Source organism: Aspergillus flavus, chromosome 7 (genome assembly GCF_009017415.1).
Source record: "Aspergillus flavus chromosome 7, complete sequence".
In the NCBI taxonomy this organism is placed as follows: domain Eukaryota; kingdom Fungi; phylum Ascomycota; class Eurotiomycetes; order Eurotiales; family Aspergillaceae; genus Aspergillus; species Aspergillus flavus.
The window spans coordinates 2,500,095-2,520,080 of record NC_092404.1 but is presented as its reverse complement, the minus strand read 5'-3'; the positions used below and the strand labels follow the sequence as shown (position 1 = coordinate 2,520,080).

Here is a 19,986-nt window from a genome sequence, read left to right as displayed (position 1 = left end):
ACTTATCTATATTACAGTATAATACATACGATGGTGGTAAGTTAGTACGTCCTGTACTGTACAGGTAGTAAAACCGGAATCTAGCCACGCGAATTTTTACCAGGCGTTTCCATGTTTTAAATGAAGAATCTATAATACTCCAATGGCGGTGGCATGATGTACGGAATTATGTCTGCAGCAGCCGGTAAATAATTCGACGATTTAACTTACCTATGTAGTTAACTTATTAGCTAACCTCCGGGAAATAACATTAATTTACTGCCTTTACTACTACCAATCCACCATTCTAGCTTGGCTCTCTATAATCTGGTTATTCCTCAACTGTCTTGTTGGAGGTACTTCTCAGGTCGGTCCCATCATCCTTCCTATCTATCGAGATGGGGAGTCACGCAGATTGGAGATCAATCGGCGGCATTGCTACTAGTCTGCTCGATGGAAATCCCATCGCTATCGCTATTACCGCATTTATTGCATTCGGGCTGCCAGTACTGCTGCACCTGATTTTCTATCAAACAGTTGCCTCGCCGCCATCTAGCAACTTCTTACTACTTGGACCCAGCGGAGCAGGCAAAACTGCTTTCTTGTCCCTGGTAAGCCTATCCAGCTTATTATCCACGTCCCCAACTCCATCGAAAGACCTGTGGGTGGTGAAAGCGGGTGCTGACATGTTATCCTGTGACTTTGATAGCTTGAAGCGAAATCGTCGCCTCTTGCGAAGAAGCAGACTCAGCTCACGCATACTTCTCAGACGTCAATTCTAACAACCGTCAGCCTTCCCGCCTCCGTTCCCACTGCCTCAAATCGCTACCGGTCGGTCAATGATCCATCCTTGAAGGACACATCCAAAAACCCTGTCAAATACCGTGTGAGAGATACCCCTGGCCATGGCAAAATACGGGGACCTCACGGTATCTCGCAACTTTCCTCCATGTCAGACTCGAAAGACTCGAAATCCAAACTACGTGGGGTCATCTTCACTGTTGACACCGCCGCTCTCTCTGATGTTGAAGTGTTACGCGATACAGCCTCGTATCTGTACGACGTCCTCCTTATTCTTCAAAAACGGGCATTGAATAAAGGCAAGTCGTCTCTTAAGGTGGCCTCGGAGATCCCTATCCTTGTGGCTGCCAACAAGCAAGATCTTTTCACAGCTCTGCCCCCTGGTTCTGTGCGGGAGAAGTTAGAAGCTGAGATCGATAAAATACGCAAGTTCAAGAGCAAGAGTCTCATGGATGCCAGCGTTGATGCTAGTATGGGCGACGGTGATGATGATATTCTGGGTAGCAGTGATGCGCAGGATACATTCAGCTTCAAGCTCTTGGAAGACGAAGTCGGCGTGAGAGTTGATGTTGTCGGCGGCGCTGTTAAGGGTGATGAGGGGAGTGATCTCGGGTCTGGTGTCAGGAAGTGGGAAGAGTGGATTGGCCAGTGTCTGTGACCGAAGCTGTCGCCTTTGTTACGACTTTACAAAATGTTCTCGATCTGAAATGCGCGAACGGTTTCTATGCTACACAGCTACACAAGTAAAGAACAAACTAGGCTAGCGCACCCGGGTATTAACCTTAGGATGCTGCTATAATGATCAAGAGAAATGACTTTGATATCAATATGACCTTTAACCATCGACGGTACGGGTTTTAGCTTGTTCTTCGGGGCCTAGAGCCTCTGCTGCTTTGGCCTCTGTCCAATCCTGTGGGTAGAAAAGGTCACCAAGTAAGTAGTGATCTTTCATGCGGAAAGGAACACCCTGAGCGGAATAGGAAGCGTCCGTAATGAGAGAAAAGGCTAGGGCTTACCCAAAGATCACGAGCAAGTTTCATATCGCTAGCAATGGCAGTTGTCTTGTACGGTTTTGCGATAGGGATGAAGTACTGACCACGGGTGCTGTTTGATATTACCTTTGGACTCGCGGCCAAATAAATTGCATTTGCAGCACCATCTTCCAAGCTCTGACCAATGATTGAGAATAGGAGCCTAAACAGGGAACCCAGGGCTTCTCCGATATACTCATCCCAAACACTCCACTGATCGGTAACGATGTTACCTGGGAAAAAGGCATTAACGTAAATCTTGCTACTTGCCGGATCCTCTTCCTGCATCAACCGAAGGCTAAGTTCCCTTGCAAAAAGTATGTTCCCTACTTTCGCGCGAGCATAACGCCACACACCGTCGATATATGCAGGCTTAAGACGAGTGGGTGATGTGAGAAGGTCGAGGTTAAGTTCACGGCAAAATACGTGCATAGACGAACTAGCTACCGCAATTCGCCCATTGCTAGCCTTGCCTTGGTTGATAGTACGCTTCATGAGGGGCAGCAGATTGGTTGCCAACACCTGATGGCCAACGCAGTTCGAAGCAAATACCTGTTCAATACCCTGCGGCGACCGTTCATAGTTGGTTGATACACCAATGGCTTTCGCGGGTGTTGGAACATCAACAAATGGTCTATTATATATGGTCGCTTACAGAGAGACGGTGTATTTTTCATCGATTAGAGGAGAAGGGGAGGGGGCAAAGGAACAGTGAAGCGCCAGACGTACCAGCATTGCAAATCATGATATCAAGCCTGTCAGTTTTGTGCTTGAGTTCATTGGCTGCACTCTTGGCAGCCACTATATCTGCGAGGTCGCATTGGATGAACTGGACTCTCGTATCACCCTTCCCCAGGGAACCACCAATACGACGCTGCCATTCCTCCTGCGCTCGTATATACTTATCATGGCTTCGGGCAAGTACGTAAACCGTCTCAATTCCATGCAGAAGGAGCTGCGCAGTGATCTCTAGATTGACATTCGCAACTCTAGTTAGTGGATGTAGCAAATACTGAAAAAGGCTATTGCTTGCCCTTTCCTATGCCTGCTTGACCACCCTAGATAAGAAAGTGGTCAGCGTTGAGCGCCGTGGATACGCTTCCCGCCCTGAGCCAAGGGGGCCGAGCGAGTTGTATGTTGGACTGGTCTTCACACTTACCGTTACAACGGCCACTTGGTTGGCCAAGGAGGGGGTGTCATATAGGGAGAATTGCCGATAAGTAAAAAAGCCAGACATTTTGTGAGGTAGGGATGGGCGGCTGTGCAAAAACCAAAGTTAGATCCACGGTTAATATACCGGGATCAATACCATACGTCAGATATACATAAATAAAAGTCCAGGGTCTTGCCATTGAGGTCACCATTCTATCACTACCAGGCGAATAGGTAATGTAAGACGGATTAGATAATTTGCCTGGTTGAAATGAAGTATGGTACTGAACCACCCTTCGTAAGATATTTCCTCTATTAGTCGCATAGATGACACCACATGCGATAGAATAAGACATTATATTTGGCGTGAAGAAGCAAAGAAGGAAAATACAGAACATAAGAAAAAGTAGCATTGACAATTTCTAGTCTCGCGCTTCAAAGTATACTAATATGCATAGCTCGAGGAGAAACTGTATCATGTCGATTCGTCCTTCTGATGAAGCATCCATGTAAGTAGATCGACCTTTGTTGCAACTGCCACTGGTCTCATCACTCCTTGTTCATCCCTCTCAGTAACGACCGCAGCACTGTTCCATTCGAAGAAGCGATTCAATACGCCGAGAGGCGTGTCCATAGTAATCTCCACAAATTTCCGGTCTTTAATCCGGGACTCCGAGTTATCCGCTTTTCCTAGCGTCGCACTGGTCAATCCCATATCTCTTGGGTCAGTGACCACCTCGGAGATTTTACTGAAGTTGAACATAACATCTGACACAGGGCTCTTCCCAGTAGCACGTCCGTGGGTGAGTCGACTTAGAACATTCCCTAGAGTCACTAGTCCTACGAGCTTCTTGCCAGAAGGTGCAAGCACTGGTAGTTGGTCGAATCCGCGGTCTCGCATCATTTCGATGGCAGTTTCACAAGGGGTATTGGACTGGACGGTTGTAATAGGCTTCAACCTCAGCGACCTGACCCTTGATCCAGCGAAGGCATCCTTTTGTTCGTGTGGCTGCAGTGTTGAGGGCAGGTCCGCAGTTTCGACCGGAGGCGATGTCAAAAGTCCATTAGCAGCAAGCCAGTCATCGTCAGCAAACTGATATTAGTTAGCGCAACAAGTCCTCAACCAGCCATTAGGAAGTTCAATGACCTTAGTCAAATAGCTTCTGATGCTATCAGGCAAAATGACAACAACCACATCATCCTTCCCGAAGTTGTAGTCCTTTGCCGCTTGCGCCAGAGCCGATATGGCGCTCCCACTGCTTCCTCCTACAAGGAGGCCCTCTTCAGCAATTAACCGCCGAGCGTACTGGAATGAATCCTTATCTCCAGTTTTGTACCACTGGTCCACGGCCTGCTGGTCGAGCACTTGGGGAATGAAATCATATCCAATTCCTTCGACCTTGTATGGTTCGTTTACATGATCTTCATTTAGTGAAGGCGGCAAAGCTAAGATGGAACCATGGGGATCAGCCGCAATAACCTTGATAGCGGGGTTATGCTTCTTCAGGCCCCGAGACAGTCCAGTGATTGTTCCACCAGTTCCTGCACCGGCGACGATAGCCTTAATTTGGCCCTTGGTCTGCGTCCAGACTTCTTCCGCTGTACCCAATTCGTGGGCCAGCGGGTTGTTTTCGTTACCATATTGGTCCAGGATGTGCGCGTTCGGGAGTTCCTTCTCAAGACGCTTGGCGACACCGATGTGAGATTCCGGTGAATCATACGCCGCTTCATTAGGAGTGCGGATGATAGTTGCATTCAACGCTTTCAGTACAGCCACCTTCTCAGCTGACATCTTCTCCGGGAGAGTAATTATGGTCTTGTATCCTGCCATAATCCACCGAGTTAACAATCCAGCATATATCATTCAGCAGACGATGGCCTACCCTTTACAGCGCCGACGAGCGCCAAACCAATTCCACTGATTTAGCGATTAGCAAAAAATGTTATATAGGAACCAACAAGTTTGTTGATAGGCATACGTGTTACCGCTAGTGGGTTCGATGAGAGTATCACCAGGCTTTATGCGCCCTGATCGTTCGGCCTCTTCGATCATGCGCAGAGCAATCCTATCTTTTACACTTCCTCCAGCATTGAAATATTCCAATTTCGCATAGACAGTTGCCTCAATCCCAAGGCTACGTGGAAGTCTGTTCAAGCGCACGAGGGGCGTGTTACCAATGTGTTGAGTGATTGATTCAAGAGCCACCGGAGGAATGGCTGGCGTGGTAATGCAGGACATTTTGATGGAGATTTGAACAACGTCTAGCAAACGAATTCAAGCCAGAGAGAAAGGGAGAAAACAAGAAGGAAAAGAAAGTAAAGGAGGGTAAAAAGGGAAAGGGAAAGAAGCGTTAAAATGAGGGAAAGGTTCAACAAGGAAAAGGAAAAAAATCTCGTAAGATGTTACACACCCCACCCGAAGGTAACCGTTGCCGCCACATTTGAAGAACGTAGTGGTTCTTCTCATATGATATGCTATTAGTAACATTGTTTTCTCTCCATACATTGTTGATCCAGTGATATTATAGACAAATTCATGATGTGTCTTGTGGTGTGAGTAGTACTGTACTTAGTATATCGCATATCTAGCAGTAGCATTTTATCTGTACTAGTTGATCTCCTTTACACCTCCTAGGTCAATTTCTATCTGTCCGGCGTGACCAATCGTGATTCGTTACCCACCATGCTTGTTTAGAAGGTTAAAATTAAGCTTGGTCCAGACCGTCCCTCCTTCCAAGAATCTGACTTCGTAGATAGAATCTAGATAAATACTAGTTATATGATTCATATATTCATATACATAGCTGTTTCCAGTTTTTTAACCAATCTATACTGCAAATTATTGAACAGCGAAAGAAGGGATTACACTCCTAGATGTTTGTCCGCCTACTAGTACATGACATGCCACTTGGAGTTAGTAAAATATTGGAAAATGCAAAATTTCCTTGCTGCTTATTTTATGTTCAGTATGGAACAATCAGTCTCCATTCTGTTTTCCTCTTTTTCTCCCTCTCTTTTTTTGGTTGGGGGAGTGAAAACAGAAGGTTAATGTAGATTTTGGGTCTCATGAGTTATTCTGTAAAGCTATTAGTGAGTACACCACTCTCCGTACGTACTAGTATACATACTCCGTACGTGGCTGTGTGGGAGTTATAGGTGGAGTAACTGTCCCTCACCCAATGGTCGGGTTTGTTTTGTCTCCATTTCTCCATCAAGGATTCTTCCTCTACTCTAGCTCCATGACAACTCAAACTTCAAATGGGGTCTCTCGTTGTATATGCAAATCTCAAGTACATCCTAACTTTATATCTGTCGCCTGAGCATCCTCAAATACCTTGGAATCAAATGTTCTTTTTCTATATAAGCATGAACAACTCCATTAATACGTGGTAGACTTAGGTATACTCCGTATATCTAGTTCAGCTGCAACGGGGCGGTTCAAGTGGTTTCAGACCCTCTGAGAGCCACTAAATCTCAACCAGTGATTCGATAGATGTATACTCATTGGCGTGCCAAGAAACACCTCACCACATCGATCACCAATCCATCGTCTGCGCCTCCTTCGGTAGATACTAGTTTAGGGGGGGCTCTGGATTTGGTTGATTTGAAAATTCTGGAGATTCTTAACTACGGAGTACGTCTTACCAAGCTGCTCAAGCATCCTGGGGTTGCGTGACACCAAATCTTCTTTCTGTCTAACGAATCTTATTTTTCTCTTCTTCCCTCAACTACGGAGTTTGATGGCATCCCACCGCATCGACTGGTAAAAGGGGAAAGAGGAAAAAAAAAAAAAAAAAAAAAAAGACACACGGCTCCATAAACCTTAAAAAAAAGCCCTTCCTCTGCTCCTCTGTATGGTGCTTAGGGCGCAATCAACCCCAGTGTTTGTTTCCTTCTAATTTGTTATCTCCTCTCTCCCCCGTTGATTTTCCTCTTCACTTTTTGATCCAAGAGCTTCTATAAAACATGCTATAATACATCTCTTTCTGGACTTGCTTTTGCCTCTCTATCTCGCTAACCATTCTCTTTCTCTTACTTCCTCTCCTCTTCGTTTCCTTTCCTGTGGCATCTTTGTTAACCACATCCCAGCCCAATAGCCACGCAACTGTTATCATATTTCTTATTACTGGAACAAGCAGTTAGCACTCCGGGTGATCATGGGTAGTATAGAGGAATTGTCCACTACACGACGAGAGGGACAGGGCAACGAAGGGTTGAGAATCGCCCAGCCGGCGGGCTCACACGATGGTTCCCTACTCCCCACACATAACGAAAAGGCTTCCCTTCGCCGCAATAGATTGTTCCGTATAGATACAGCTGGTGAGAGCGGGCGAAGCGGGATTCACCCAATTCACTTTCTCCGTGTGTGCTTGAAGAGCACTTGTACCCTGTCAATGTTGGTAAATGTTCTTTGGCCGTTTGTCCCAGCGGCTATCGTCATCCACTTTGCTCGGCCTGATCTTCATATCTGGATCTTTGCTCTAAATTATATTGCAATGGTTCCCTCAGCAAACTTGCTTGGTTTCGCAGGAGGGGAGCTCGCGAAGAAGTTACCCAAGGTTCTCGGGGTTCTGTTGGAGACAACGTTGAGCTCGGTGGTAGAGATTGTCCTCTTTATGGTTCTGATACATAATGATATTAACGGCAACCTGATTCCCGTCATTCAGGCAGCGATCCTCGGTTCTGTGTTGGCAAATCTTTTGCTTTGTCTAGGCCTGTGCTTTTTCTTTGGAGGCATGGGGCGTGAGCACCAGTCGTTCCATGAGGCTGTGAGCGAGGTGGGCACTGGGCTCCTCCTAGTTGCCGGCTTCGGTCTCTTGATTCCGAGTGCTTTCTTTTCGGCACTAAGCGCAAACAGCTCTAAGACAACCATTACCCAGGAAGCCCTGTCTCAGTCTACCTTGGTGATCAGCAGGGCCACTGCCGTTATCCTCCTGGTCGCTTTTCTGATGTGAGTTCGCAAAGCCAAGTGTCGTGGCATACCACCTTACTCACTTCTGTTCTCAGGTATCTGGTTTACAACCTACATAGCCATCACAGTATATTCGACGAGGTCCTTGAACTAGATGAACATAAGGATGAAGACCGGGAAGAGGAATTGAAGCGTGCAAAGCTTACGCTAGTCGAATGCTTCGTGGCCATCTCAGTATCTATCGCATGTGTCTGCATGTCTGCTGTTTTCTTGGTCCAGGAGATTGAACATATTGTCCATGAAAGAGGCGTTTCGGATAACTTCATGGGCCTAATTCTTGTTCCCCTGGTAGAGAAAGCAGCAGAGCATTTGACTGCTATTGATGAAGCCTGGTAAGTGCAATACTACACTCAAATATTTATCAAGGGTGAGTTCATCATCGCCTGACTCCGCGCAGGGATAACCAAATTAACTTTGCACTCTTCCACTGCCTCGGTCCATCCATCCAGACCGCTTTGCTAAATGCTCCACTTGCGGTCCTTGTCGGCTGGGGACTTGATAAGGAAATGGGTCTTAATTTTGAGATCTTTATGATTGTCTTGGTAGTATTATCCATTCTGGTCGTCGGCAACTTCCTGCGGGACGGCAAGTCCAACTGGCTCGAGGGGGGCCTCTGTGTGCTTATATATGTGATCATTGCAGTCACTACATGGTATTACCCCCAGATTGAGGCTGAGGGAGTATCCATCCATCATGAGGCATGACCGTGCACATGCTCATAATGGATTAATTTTGGTTGCGGTTTTTAGTGGGAAGTAATTTATCTGGAGTGAGGAAGTGCTGCGCATCTTCTAGGGGTGTAGTTCATCTTTATATCGCACAAATTGTATACATACAACGCTAAATAATAATGAATGATAAGAAATTAGGTTCATTGTGCGAGTAGGCAGTTGAAGGTACCCCAAACTTACGTACTAGCTGACCATATGGGATGCCATGCCGACAAATAAAAAGCGGTGACAGTATTGATCCCGACGTCCCCCTGCCCAGACAACAGATTAGCACACCCAAACCCAAACATGAGTCAGTCAAACGACCTAGCGAATACTCTGATCATCGCCTTAAAAGATCGTGACATCCCATTTAATTGTGCTGAGATTAAATCAGCTTTCACCGATGAGAAAGAAGCTACCGAGAACGAAACATGGGTGATGGAGCACCTGAACCACCACACTCTTTTGTCCCAAGAGGAGCTCACCTTGTGTGTCTTCCTTCAACATAGTTGAGTATAGTCAAAAATTAGCTTGCAAAGTACTGACTATACAAGTAGATATACAAATCTCGAAAGTACCGGTTCTTTACAGAATATCATTAATAACCTCGATACGAATGCGGACCGACCGTTCCTCGACGAAGACCTTCGGAAGGCGATTAACTCGCTGAACGCTTCAACCGCTGTGATTCAGAAACAAAGACGGGTTCTAGCATCACAATGCGATAATATAGACAAAGAGCTTCGTCGAAAAGCTGAACGAGAAGTCAGACGCAACACCGGCATAGAACACCTGCGTCAAAGATACAATTCAGAAAGGCAAAGGACGAGTGCCGGGGTAGTGATCGCCCTCGATCTTAAATCAAGATGCCTTACTGATTTATATGCCTGCAGTCTACTGAATTGGCTCAGGAAGTGAGAGCGGTCTTGAAAATCGAATCAGAGAACACAGCAGCGGATAGTAAAAGGATATTGTCAACTCTCGCAGCTTGGCTAAAGGAGGACGATAGAGCACTTGCGGACCTAGAGCGGCTTGGATCTGGTATAGGGCCTACTGGAGATGATGCCTCTGTAGTGAAACGGACCTCCGAATTAAGCACGATACTCGCCCATTATCTTGCAGAAGAAATACAATATCGGCTCGATCGAGTTTACTTGGAGAACCTCCGAGTCGGTCAAACCAAGGCCAGTCAGAATCTTGATGGTGTCGCGGATGAAGTTTCGATCGCATTGGAAAGAGAACTGGAGTCCCTGTATCCGGAGATTGACATGCTGGCTGAGATGTATACGAAGCAACAATACAACGCACCTATATCACGGGCGCTCCAAAAACACCACGACCAGTTGCACATTTCTTCCTTTCAGAAATTCAACTACGTAAGTTGACTCTAGACCACATTTACATTGGCTAATCAGGTGTAGATCTTAGACCTGGTTGCTGGGATGACTTTATCTACGGAACGTCTCACCAAATCCCTGCAAGATCGCGAGTCATTCTGCGGGACTCTCGAAACTTTTAATACTACGTATCGAACCAAAGTAGGTAATCAGTTTTCTGAAATATCCGTACCAAGACGAGAGGATTTTAGGAGACGTTCGATCCAACCAACATTGGCATACACGCCATCCGCAAAACGCATCGATTCGGTTTCCGAGTCCCATGCCCTCGCCGCTGTCTTGCGCCGCACAGGCTTATCTTCCGAGTCGGTGTTCCACCCCGAAGATGATAATGCGGGCATCGATGTGCTTTTTGACGCGAGACATCACATGTTTGACTGTCTGCAGAATTATGGCATTGCCGCAGATGCACCTCTGGTGACCGAATTGATCTCGAGTGATCAGACAACCCGGCTTCTTTCGTCTTCGTTAAATGTCAATTCACACGTTAAGACCTTGCTCACGAGTGACACCCATGAGGCTAAGCTCTTTGACCTTCAACTAAAATTAGAGCATGTTCAAAAAGGTGTTGAAATGCTCGACCTGGGCGTAGTTTTTCAACCTGATAGGGGCCAAGAGACGTTCGTTGAGAGGTGGGGATTGGCATAAAGCATTCAGTTTTTGACTACAGCCTCGAATAAGAAACTTGTATGGTTAATGGCTGCAAGATGAAAAGGAAGCTTGCAGAGCCTTGCAGGTGCTAATCAAATAGTGGCTGTCTTTGGAATTTCTTTTTCTTGTTCCTTTCTTTATTATTTTTTTATTTTGAATTTTGTTTTTTCTAAAAAAACTAATTCAGTGGATTCAAAGAATCAACTAAAGGGAAGAAGATAAACTAAATTGGCAAAGGATGGTGAAATTACTTTCTTCATTGATGGACAATGAATTGCGCCTCTCCATGTGGCGGGTAATTGGGAGATTTATGATATAGTCCTGTGCCACATAGTTAAATCACGCGGCTATTGTCCACATGGTATATTCAAGGTTACTAGTGCATAGAATACTCTGATGGGTGCCTTGGATGCCCGTGAGTTCACTGTTAGTCTAGCCAGGAACCTAATCCTGCAAGTCATGCATACGTGCAGCCGCAGCCCCTGTAATACCGAGTCCTCCCATATGGACCACCTATCACAAAGGAATAAAGGAGGGGGGAGAGCTTCATCCCCGGAAAACTTGTGTGATGTAATCTCTTCTTTTGACTATATTCTCCCTCTTCTACTCATGATTATTGTTGTATCTCCTTTTTTGCTTTTCTGTGCCTTACCTGCCCGCCTGACTTAAGAGTATGTCCTGTGACTCTTAACTAGCCGCACCTGCGATGGCCACAATGACCACTACGAAGTCCGCTGCCTCATCTTAACAGCGTTACATAGTGTTGGTAGAGCAACTTTAGGAATTGCAGCCTCGATTGATAAACATGTTAGGCTGCAAGATATTACTACTAGGCTCATTCTACCCACAATTTGGCAGTAGCATTTCCTTTATAATGGCACTGATTTTATCCCATGTCCCAATATGAGGTGTATCGTTCACCTCCCCTTATGATTTCGACTACGAGTAGCGTTTTTCCTCCTTTGTTCCCTTGTGATATTTCGTGGGCAATGAGAAAGGGGCACCGTTCATCGTTCTATCTATACAAAGACCCCCGAACGTCAGCACCCTTTATACATATTTATGATTATCATTCCACCTTACCCCCTCTTTGCTTTCCAGAATGAAACACGCCCAATAATTAGGAGCGTAGAACCCATGACTCTAGTCACTGATCTCTTATTCATGACCTCGTTGGGTTGCTTGTTCATTTGTCTTTCAAGCAAAGCAGAAGACCATACCTATCTGCCTGATCAGCACCCAGGACATGCAGCATCTGCTTCTTTTCTCACTTGTCCTTTGTTCCAGGAGAGTGTTTATTCATTATAGTCGACTTATCTGCTCAAAGGGCGTTGGGCTCATTATATTCAGCGTTCCTAGCCCATCTAAAACCAGCAGTTGTCTCCGCTGCCCACCAACACTCCGTATCCACCTGTGGCCATCGTCGAGCCCTTTAGCTATCCCATTACCCAGGTGCGTTTTGCCAAAATATTGGCAGGCTTGTCCGATGGAAGTTCGAACTAGAAAGTTCATTCGGACCCGCGTCTTTGGCACAGGCACTTGCAGCCATCCTCTAGGACGGGACCCCGCGGTCCTCTATATTCGACATGCCCAGCCGAAGAGTCCACGTATGAAGGATCCCACTCGATACAAAATTATCGAGCCGAGAAAGCCCAGGCAGGCAAAAGTGTCCTCGAATATTTTCATAAGAACATCATCGCCAATGCGCAGCCGGCCGTCAAGATTTCGCTTTCCTTTCCTTGATAGGACCGCAGAATCAGACCAAGATCCAGAAACTGAATCGGAAGTGGAGTGGGAATCAAGCTCTGATGAAGTTAGCACAGACACAGATAGGGGAAGTGTATGCAGGCCAAGAGGACGTCACCGATCCCGTCAGATGTTCGTTGTCGGGAAGCCTGAAAACGAAAGGCGGACACAGCGAAGGGTTCTGCGGTCTCCTCCTCCAAAGAAAAAACTAATCCGGTCCCCGACAAAGGGCCATTTCGGATCAGACATTGAAGCAGACGGGACTGATGTCTCTCCTCACTACCCTCGATTACGGCGGACGTCCGGGAGCTCTCGCGAACCAAAAGACACGACGCTGATCTCTGAACACGAACACCCTAGACGAGAAGCCAGTATTCTTGAAATCCATAACCATCATCGCGCCAGTCCCTGCGAAGAGCGGGTCCGCAGTCCGGACCGCCGAAAGGTGCGATTCGCGCGCGACGTAGAGTACGTGAAGAATACCAACAGGGCCAGAGAGACTAGAGATAGAGAACGAGAGCGTCACCACGTTCGATCTTATCGCCACGGTCCCTCCTTCAGTAGTCTCAACAGGGACTATGGCACAGCGGATAGTGGTACGTCCTACCGCCTTAGTTCACCGGAAAGGTCGTTCAAGGAACGTTGTCGAAGAACGAGTGCATCTAGTGAGCGTGCTCGGCCTCGTATTATCCAGGTTGGTAACCGTCGAATGTCAGAGGCAGCGGAGCGCATACGCAAAGAAGCGTGGAGGCAACATAGCCGGGAGGGCTTACTGGGCGATATGAAGTGGCAAAGTGGCTGGCGCCGTTATACCCGGCGATCTGACGAGTGAATGATTTATGATAAGGACAGCCGACAATACCATTGATGGGGGCTATTTTGATCCTTATCTCACGGCACGGCGTGTTGGACGGATTACAGAAACTATAGACATCAGTGGTCTGGAAGTGACTGAAAATCCAATGTGAGGCTTGCCTCTATATTTAGGTTTGGGCAGGCGGCAGATTTTCCACTGGCAGTAGCGTTTAGGTCATTGAACTATAGCAGCTCGCGCGTATCCATCGATTTGATTACACTGTAGGTAGATATTTTTAGTCACGTTTTATCATTCAGTGCAGTCAAATATGCATTGCGAGTTTCAGTTTCACCTCGCTTGGGGCCGCGGTCTATTATAGTCGGGAGTACTTAATATATGTCCAAGAGGACCCCTTTATCATGTCATGTGATTTTGGACCTTTAATGCCAGGATGTACGTATCAGTCAAAATCCCTCATTCTGCACCACAGGTCCCCCCAGCCAAATGCTTCGATTACTTCGAAGCTCTGAAATACACGTGCGTTTGTGAGATAAACCTGGAATTAACTGAATAACTGAATCCCCACAGCAAGGAGATCGCCCATGCATTGAACAAAGCTCTGTGGATGGGTTGTTTACGTGAATATTTCACGCCTATACATCGTTTTTGTTTAGGACACCCCACCTACGTGGCTTGAATATAGGCACTCGATCTTACCCCTCCTCACTTGTTTCCCCAAACACCTGCGTGCCATCTCTTACAACTCAACTCAACCTAGTGCCGGCATAGTAATGTTTGTACCCTGGGCTTAGTCCCACAATGCCATGCTCATCGACTGCTTGGTATACACCTGTAGGCCAGGTGTATTGTACCGCGTTACTATATCCATCCCATCAAAAGTCTACGGCTTGTCGAAATGATGGGGCGCAGCTCTGAGGATGAAGCACCTCATGATCTGCAGTCGGACGTAGTTTCTCGGTGGACACAATCCGATCTAGGACCCGCGAGAGAGGACAAGGAAGGTGCCTTGAAGAGCGATGGTATCGAGCAAATGCCGCCGGATTCAGCATTGGGACTACTATGCGTCTATATCGAACTGCTCGCTAAGCAGACTATTGACGACCCGGACGACTGTCGGGTAGATGCCTTTTCCCTAACCAAGAACAGGGCTCAAGGTGATAGCGTGTCCAGTGGGGAAGTCACCCCCGTAAACGGTACCGAGATACATTGCTGCCCTGCAGGCTATAGTGATGCGGGACGCGATCATGTCCAGCTGGGCATACTTTCCAAGAGGTTTCTCTCGAAGCGCGTGCCTTCAATCACATTAAAAGACTACCTCCTGCGGCTTCATCGCTACTGCCCAATGTCAACAGCCGTCTATCTTGCTACAAGCATGTACTTTACCCGAATGGTTACTGTCGACAGAACTATATCACTAAACCATAAGAACATGCACCGTCTGGTCCTTGCTGGTCTTCGGGTAGCGATGAAAGCGCTGGAAGATCTTAGTTATCCTCATAGTCGCATTGCGAAAGTTGGCGGAGTGACTGAACGCGAACTTTCGAAGCTCGAGATTAGCTTTTGCTTTCTGGCTGATTTTGAATTGCGAGTTGATGTTTCCATGCTCACGAATCAGGCAAGGGCTCTCGAAAAGAATGTTCTCCATCACGGTGAGATTGCCAGTTAGTATGTAGACCGATGGTTTTCGGGATTTTTATGGGATGTCTTCTCTTTTGTTTCTTCTATGTTGTATGGTTAACCCATCCAATACTATTCCATCACCCAGGTAGCGTTACAATGCGGTTGCCTAATTCAATCAATATTCTTACGGCTGAGTAATCCAGTTTTCTTAGTTATGATGGGTTCTAAAGCAAAATATGTACAGTCCTAGACTGCCCATTGATGGTCAGAGAATAGTTTCTTCTTAGTGTTCCCGAGCGTCTAAAAACATTGACAGTCGAGCAAATAAAAGAATTAATTACTTTTATAAACTTCACGAGACGGTGATCTCTTAGTGTCCGCGGAGAGTTTTCCCCGACCAAAGAAAAAGAAGTAGCCTCGCCCTTCACGTCCCAAGTATATTCTCTCTCGTTTTCTTTTTTTTTTTTTCCTTCTCCTCTTCACAACCTCTGATTCTTTTATCACAGATCACACATCTCCCTGCACGGGTTTGTGCACGGGCTTGTCGATTAATAGACTGATTATTTGTTTTGATTCAGCAATGCTTCTTTAGATCGTGTGGAGAGAGAACCTGTCACCGCCGAACGAGTTTCCCCGTGCACAAATTAGTTTGTCACTCTTTCTTCCACATTCAAGGACCATTACAGGCGCGCCCCCCTCTTGAAAAGATCTTCTTAGGACTGTAGACAGAAATGTCCTCCGGGAATTCTTCGACAGGAACGCACACCAACGGCAATTTTGCAACCCTAGGCTCAAGTCCACCCTCCGCAGTCGGCGGTAAAGGCCGAGCCATCCCTCCAAAGGTTACCCACGAAGATGCCAGTGTTGAGCTCAAGACAATGAACCCAGAGCGTGGAGCTGCCAGGGGGTCAATCCCCCTTGGTGAAGATATCATGCAGATTGCCCGGATAGGGGAGGTTCCTGCCATGCAAAGATTATTCGACGAGAAGAAGTTCAGTGCCAACCATAAGGATGAGGAAGGGATTACCCCATTACACGTGCGTATCTCGATAAGCTTCGGTACCTTTCATAAGTGTGGCATCAACAGTTGGAATATTTACTGACCTGATGGCTCCGCTTCTAGTGGGCTGCGATCAATAACCAGTACGCCATGTGCAAGTTCTTGCTAGACTCCGGCGCCGACGTCAATGCGAAAGGAGGCGAATCCGTAGCTACACCAGCAATGTGGGCAGCTCAACGGTGTCATTACTATATTGTCCACCTTCTGCTCCAACGGGGCGCCGACCCTCTCCTTACCGACGTCCAAGGCTACAACATTCTTCACCTGGCTACTATTGATGGAAATGCCTTTTTACTGGTGCTACTTCTGCACCAAGAAATACCGGTAGACGTCGTCGACCAACAAGGACATACTGGCTTGATGTGGGCCGCTTACAAAGGGTATCCTGCTTTGGTGGATTTATTCCTGCGATGGGGCGCTCATGCCAATGCTGTCGACGAGGGCGGGCTTACTCCCCTCCATTGGGCCCTCGTGAAAGGGTCCTTGCCCTGTGTTCTGAAATTGATCGAGTATGGCGCGGATAAGTTTGCGAAAACCAGGGATGGTAAAACGCCGGCAGTTGTGGCCGGGGAGATGAATACCACACGCGTGTGGTATCGTGCTTTGGATGAATATGGTTATGACCTCGATGGGAATGCGAAGGTTTCGTCTTCTGGACTGGCTTCTTGGGTGCGTAATAAGAGCTTAATGTCTAAGTTCTTTTTCCTTTGGCCTTTCGCTATTGTTTTCGCGGCCGTGTGGATACTGAGCAATATGGTGGTCTACGCTGCTATCCCGATGATGCTTGTGACCGTCTTTGGGCTACAATGGGTAGCGCAGAAGGCTGCCAGCCAAGGTCCTTCCGAATATCGGATTCTGCAAAAAACGGTAAGTTTGACCTGCCTCAAAGGCTATTGTGCCGTTGTTGATTTGCAATTTAGCCTTATTTATCCGGCGTTTTTGCAGGCTCCCTATTCTGGGTGGGCTTCAGATACGTCTTCTACGTACTGCCGGGTATGTCTTGTTTTAGGAACTCTCGATTGTCCTGTGAGGGAAATCTTACTAATATTTCGTGGATTTTTAGTGACTTACTCTACATCTCCGATACTTAATGGGCTTTTTGCTATATTTTTCTCCCTGACAACTTATTTCTACATATACTCGATGGTTGAAGACCCTGGGTTCGTTCCAAAACTTGGCAGTAGAAACCAACAAAGAGCAGTCATTACGGAGCTCTTCGAACAGTGGAAGTTTGACGAAGAAAATTTCTGCGTTAGCTGCATGGTCCGAAGACCCTTGCGAAGCAAGCATTGCAAGCGCTGTGCGCGCTGCGTTGCGAAACATGACCAGTGAGTACTTACTAGAACACCTGTGTAAGCCACGTGCTAAAGCCAAACAGCCATTGTCCCTGGATTGATAATTGCGTCGGAGCAAATAACCTACGCCATTTCGTTCTATATATTACCTGCTTGGAGGTTGGTATTGTCCTTTTCGTACAGCTAACCTTTAATTGTAAGTTTCCACTTGCCTCTTCATTTGGATAAGCAGCCTAACCAGAATTGTTAGATATCAACAGCTTGCCAGCACCCGCGCAGCCCCAGTGTAACATCATCAACGAAACTCTTTGTGACTTTGTGCTCCGTGACACATTTACTCTTGTTCTCGATCTATGGGTATGCATTCAGCTGGTCTGGATCACTATGCTCGTTGCCGTCCAGATGATCCAAATTTCTCGTAATCAGACGACATATGAGAACATGAGAGGGCACTCGGTTGACCGAAGCTATCCTAGCTCGCGGGCTTTTGCCTCTGCAGTAGCGGCCGGGACAACGTCCCTCAATGCTGCCGGTCTAACGTCTTCTGGCCAAGGTCCAAATCCCGCCCTTGCCCAGGGTGCTCCTCGCCATCGGAAACATGGTTGCTTGCAGCAATGGTCATCCCTCCTTGGCATTGATACGTTCTTTGCTACTGCGCGAGATGGGCTGCGTGACGGCCCACGTGCTGTCCGGCCCAAGAACCCGTTCTCGCGGGGCGTTGTCACCAATTGTCGAGATTTCTGGTGTGACCCAGCTCCGTACTTTGGAAAACGAGAACCAGGCGCGGCTATGCTTGGTGGTGAAGTGATCAACTATAACCGCATGTATGAGACTCCGTCCCGGATGCATAGTGGTGGCGGGTATCAGAGTCTATCAGTTGAAGACCCGGAACAAGGTGTCTAAGCAGGAGTTACCTTTGATGGATGGTCAGATCCTAGTATGTGTTCCTGTGACCGGTTCTAGAAGCACTGCATTCTTCAAGCGCAAATATTATGATATTGGACGACACTGCATTGATACGCCTGGTTGAGTCAAATGTTCATGGATGATGTACCTATTAACTCCTTTGCTTTCCTTGTATTATGTTGTGCTTAATTATTTCATCTCGTGCTTTCCGTTATAGAGTCTTTGAGCCGAGCCGAGCCAGCTTCTATCTAATCTACTCCTGTTAGAATAAAACCCCACCCGATTTCCCTTGATATCGATGGAAGCTGTGTAGCAGATAAAAATCCAATTTGCATCAAAACTTCTAACATACTGCACACGATTGCGTTTTGTTTAGAATGAGGTCATTTGCTTAAGCGGGTGGCCAAGGACCGTTTATTCTGGTGTAAGCAACGCAATTGTGAACAGGCCAGCGTTGAAGCAATCAACTTCGGGTATTTCATGATTGATATACTTGAGCGAAGTTCACCACAACCTAAACTGTTCTCATACCAACTCCAGAGCTAAGAGATAACAGAGCAGACACAACTCTTTAAGTGCATGGTCAGGGCCAGATTCCAGGAGTTATGCACGTCATGGCAAGAAGAGGAGACGTGCATAGTGTAGGAAGTCTGGCCAAACGTAGTTCATCCAGTTCTACATGGGTGAGGGCCACGAAAACTTGGACAGGCTACTAGTACGTAGGTCCACAGCTTTCCTCATGGAGAGCCTCGTTCCTCGGCGCAATCCAATGAAGATAAATTAACAGTTACCTATATAATCAAGGGTCCTCCTAGTCAAGCTCTTGTCTGCAGCACAAGTGCGATTGATCGATTAATACATCCGCTCCCACCTCCCTCTACTGTTACCCTACCGATAATCCGAAGCCGATGCGCAGCTAAGGCGCCCAAGTGGTCTATCATTCGTCAGGAAATATTATGCCAATGAGGTCAAGCCTAAGGTTCAGTACCAGTGAGCAACAGTGATCAATCCCTGATAGGTTAAGTCCCATACCTTCTTTTCAACCATACCCGTCCGTACGTATACATACCATACGTATATACAAGGAGCCGAAACATCCGATGTCGCAAGAAAACCCAGCTTTAGCGCAAAGTCAATTTATCGCGCTAAGATCTTATCTCGGAAGGAGGTTCTAAAACGGAAAATTTTTATCTGATTCCTATTGTTCTTCGGTTGTTATTACTCGATAGTATAACGATTACCAGTCTGCCAGGATATTCTGGGTCTGGCTTGCTGCTCGCTTAGATTGATTAGATGAAGTTCCATGCTGATGTTGTCTTATCTGATGCGCTTTATTCCATGATAGGAAAATATGATCCAGAACCAAGTACGACGACCGTGGTGGTAATGAACTTACCTGAAACATCGCCATCAGCCTTATTACTCCTCTGTAGCGCAGTCCCTGACCGTACCTGACATTACTCTACCCATGATCATCCTTGTCGAAGTTGTAGATGGGCTGGTCTGGAATATGCGCATACTCCGTAGCTACTAGTCAACCGCGCAGCCAAGGAGCTAGCCATTTACCGGGCTGCAACCAAGATGAGACCTGCAGGAAAACAAGCGGTAGGGAAAGAAGTGAAGAATGAAGGATGAGCCCAAACAATAATAACAAAAAAGAGAGATTTAAATCAAAAAAACAATAATAAATAAATGAATAAGTATATAAAAAAAACCCCTACAAAAATAGATAATTTGAGAGAGAGAAGGATAAAATACCGAGTTTAATTCGGTAGTCCCTTTCCACAGAGCGAAATAATGCCGGAAATTCTTGTCTATGAGGAGGATGTGATCAGCATTGTCGCTT

General features: G+C 46.7%; 8 protein-coding genes across 8 annotated transcripts; 6 read left to right on the top strand and 2 right to left on the bottom strand.

The window, feature by feature from the left end:
- Window positions 1-224: 224 nt before the first annotated feature.
- F9C07_2146623 (short chain dehydrogenase/reductase) lies at window positions 225-3,111 on the bottom strand. The gene is made up of 6 exons (XM_071509205.1): window positions 2,971-3,111; window positions 2,845-2,869; window positions 2,541-2,780; window positions 1,797-2,413; window positions 689-1,690; window positions 225-590 (listed from the first exon to the last, which is right to left on the bottom strand). The coding sequence occupies exons 1-5, from the start codon at window positions 3,046-3,048 to the stop codon at window positions 1,616-1,618; spliced, it is 1,035 nt and encodes a 344-aa protein (XP_071367090.1). The 5' UTR covers window positions 3,049-3,111; the 3' UTR covers window positions 225-590; window positions 689-1,615.
- Window positions 378-1,438, top strand: F9C07_6053 (putative SRP receptor beta subunit; the record flags this gene model as incomplete). Its single annotated transcript, XM_041294928.1, has 2 exons — window positions 378-590; window positions 689-1,438. The coding sequence occupies 2 exons, from the start codon at window positions 378-380 to the stop codon at window positions 1,436-1,438; spliced, it is 963 nt and encodes a 320-aa protein (XP_041150585.1).
- Window positions 3,112-5,371, bottom strand: F9C07_2281163 (putative cystathionine beta-synthase). The gene is made up of 4 exons (XM_041294915.2): window positions 4,943-5,371; window positions 4,847-4,881; window positions 4,111-4,787; window positions 3,112-4,056 (listed from the first exon to the last, which is right to left on the bottom strand). The coding sequence occupies exons 1-4, from the start codon at window positions 5,200-5,202 to the stop codon at window positions 3,439-3,441; spliced, it is 1,590 nt and encodes a 529-aa protein (XP_041150583.1). The 5' UTR covers window positions 5,203-5,371; the 3' UTR covers window positions 3,112-3,438.
- A 1,749-nt stretch (window positions 5,372-7,120) lies between these two features.
- Window positions 7,121-8,639, top strand: F9C07_6050 (vacuolar H+/Ca2+ exchanger; the record flags this gene model as incomplete). The annotated part of the gene is made up of 3 exons (XM_041294927.1): window positions 7,121-7,914; window positions 7,971-8,267; window positions 8,333-8,639. 3 exons carry the CDS (start codon window positions 7,121-7,123, stop codon window positions 8,637-8,639), a joined length of 1,398 nt encoding a protein of 465 aa, XP_041150582.1.
- Window positions 8,640-8,954: 315 nt separating this feature from the next.
- F9C07_2062802 (uncharacterized protein) lies at window positions 8,955-10,693 on the top strand (the record flags this gene model as incomplete). The annotated part of the gene is made up of 4 exons (XM_071508670.1): window positions 8,955-9,136; window positions 9,206-9,353; window positions 9,542-10,024; window positions 10,070-10,693. The coding sequence occupies 4 exons, from the start codon at window positions 8,955-8,957 to the stop codon at window positions 10,691-10,693; spliced, it is 1,437 nt and encodes a 478-aa protein (XP_071367089.1).
- Window positions 10,694-11,654: 961 nt separating this feature from the next.
- Window positions 11,655-13,647, top strand: F9C07_1890763 (uncharacterized protein). Its single transcript, XM_071508468.1, has one exon. It carries the CDS (start codon window positions 11,943-11,945, stop codon window positions 13,272-13,274), a length of 1,332 nt encoding a protein of 443 aa, XP_071367088.1. The 5' UTR covers window positions 11,655-11,942; the 3' UTR covers window positions 13,275-13,647.
- Window positions 13,648-14,154: 507 nt separating this feature from the next.
- On the top strand, window positions 14,155-14,925 carry F9C07_6048 (putative cyclin-dependent protein kinase complex component; the record flags this gene model as incomplete). The annotated part of the gene is made up of 1 exon (XM_041287294.1): window positions 14,155-14,925. The coding sequence occupies one exon, from the start codon at window positions 14,155-14,157 to the stop codon at window positions 14,923-14,925; it is 771 nt and encodes a 256-aa protein (XP_041150580.1).
- Window positions 14,926-15,610: 685 nt separating this feature from the next.
- On the top strand, window positions 15,611-18,137 carry F9C07_2229898 (ankyrin repeat protein; the record flags this gene model as incomplete). Its single annotated transcript, XM_041294925.1, has 6 exons — window positions 15,611-15,916; window positions 16,003-16,806; window positions 16,860-16,932; window positions 17,003-17,267; window positions 17,318-17,430; window positions 17,485-18,137. 6 exons carry the CDS (start codon window positions 15,611-15,613, stop codon window positions 18,135-18,137), a joined length of 2,214 nt encoding a protein of 737 aa, XP_041150579.1.
- Between the last annotated feature and the right edge of the window lie 1,849 nt (window positions 18,138-19,986).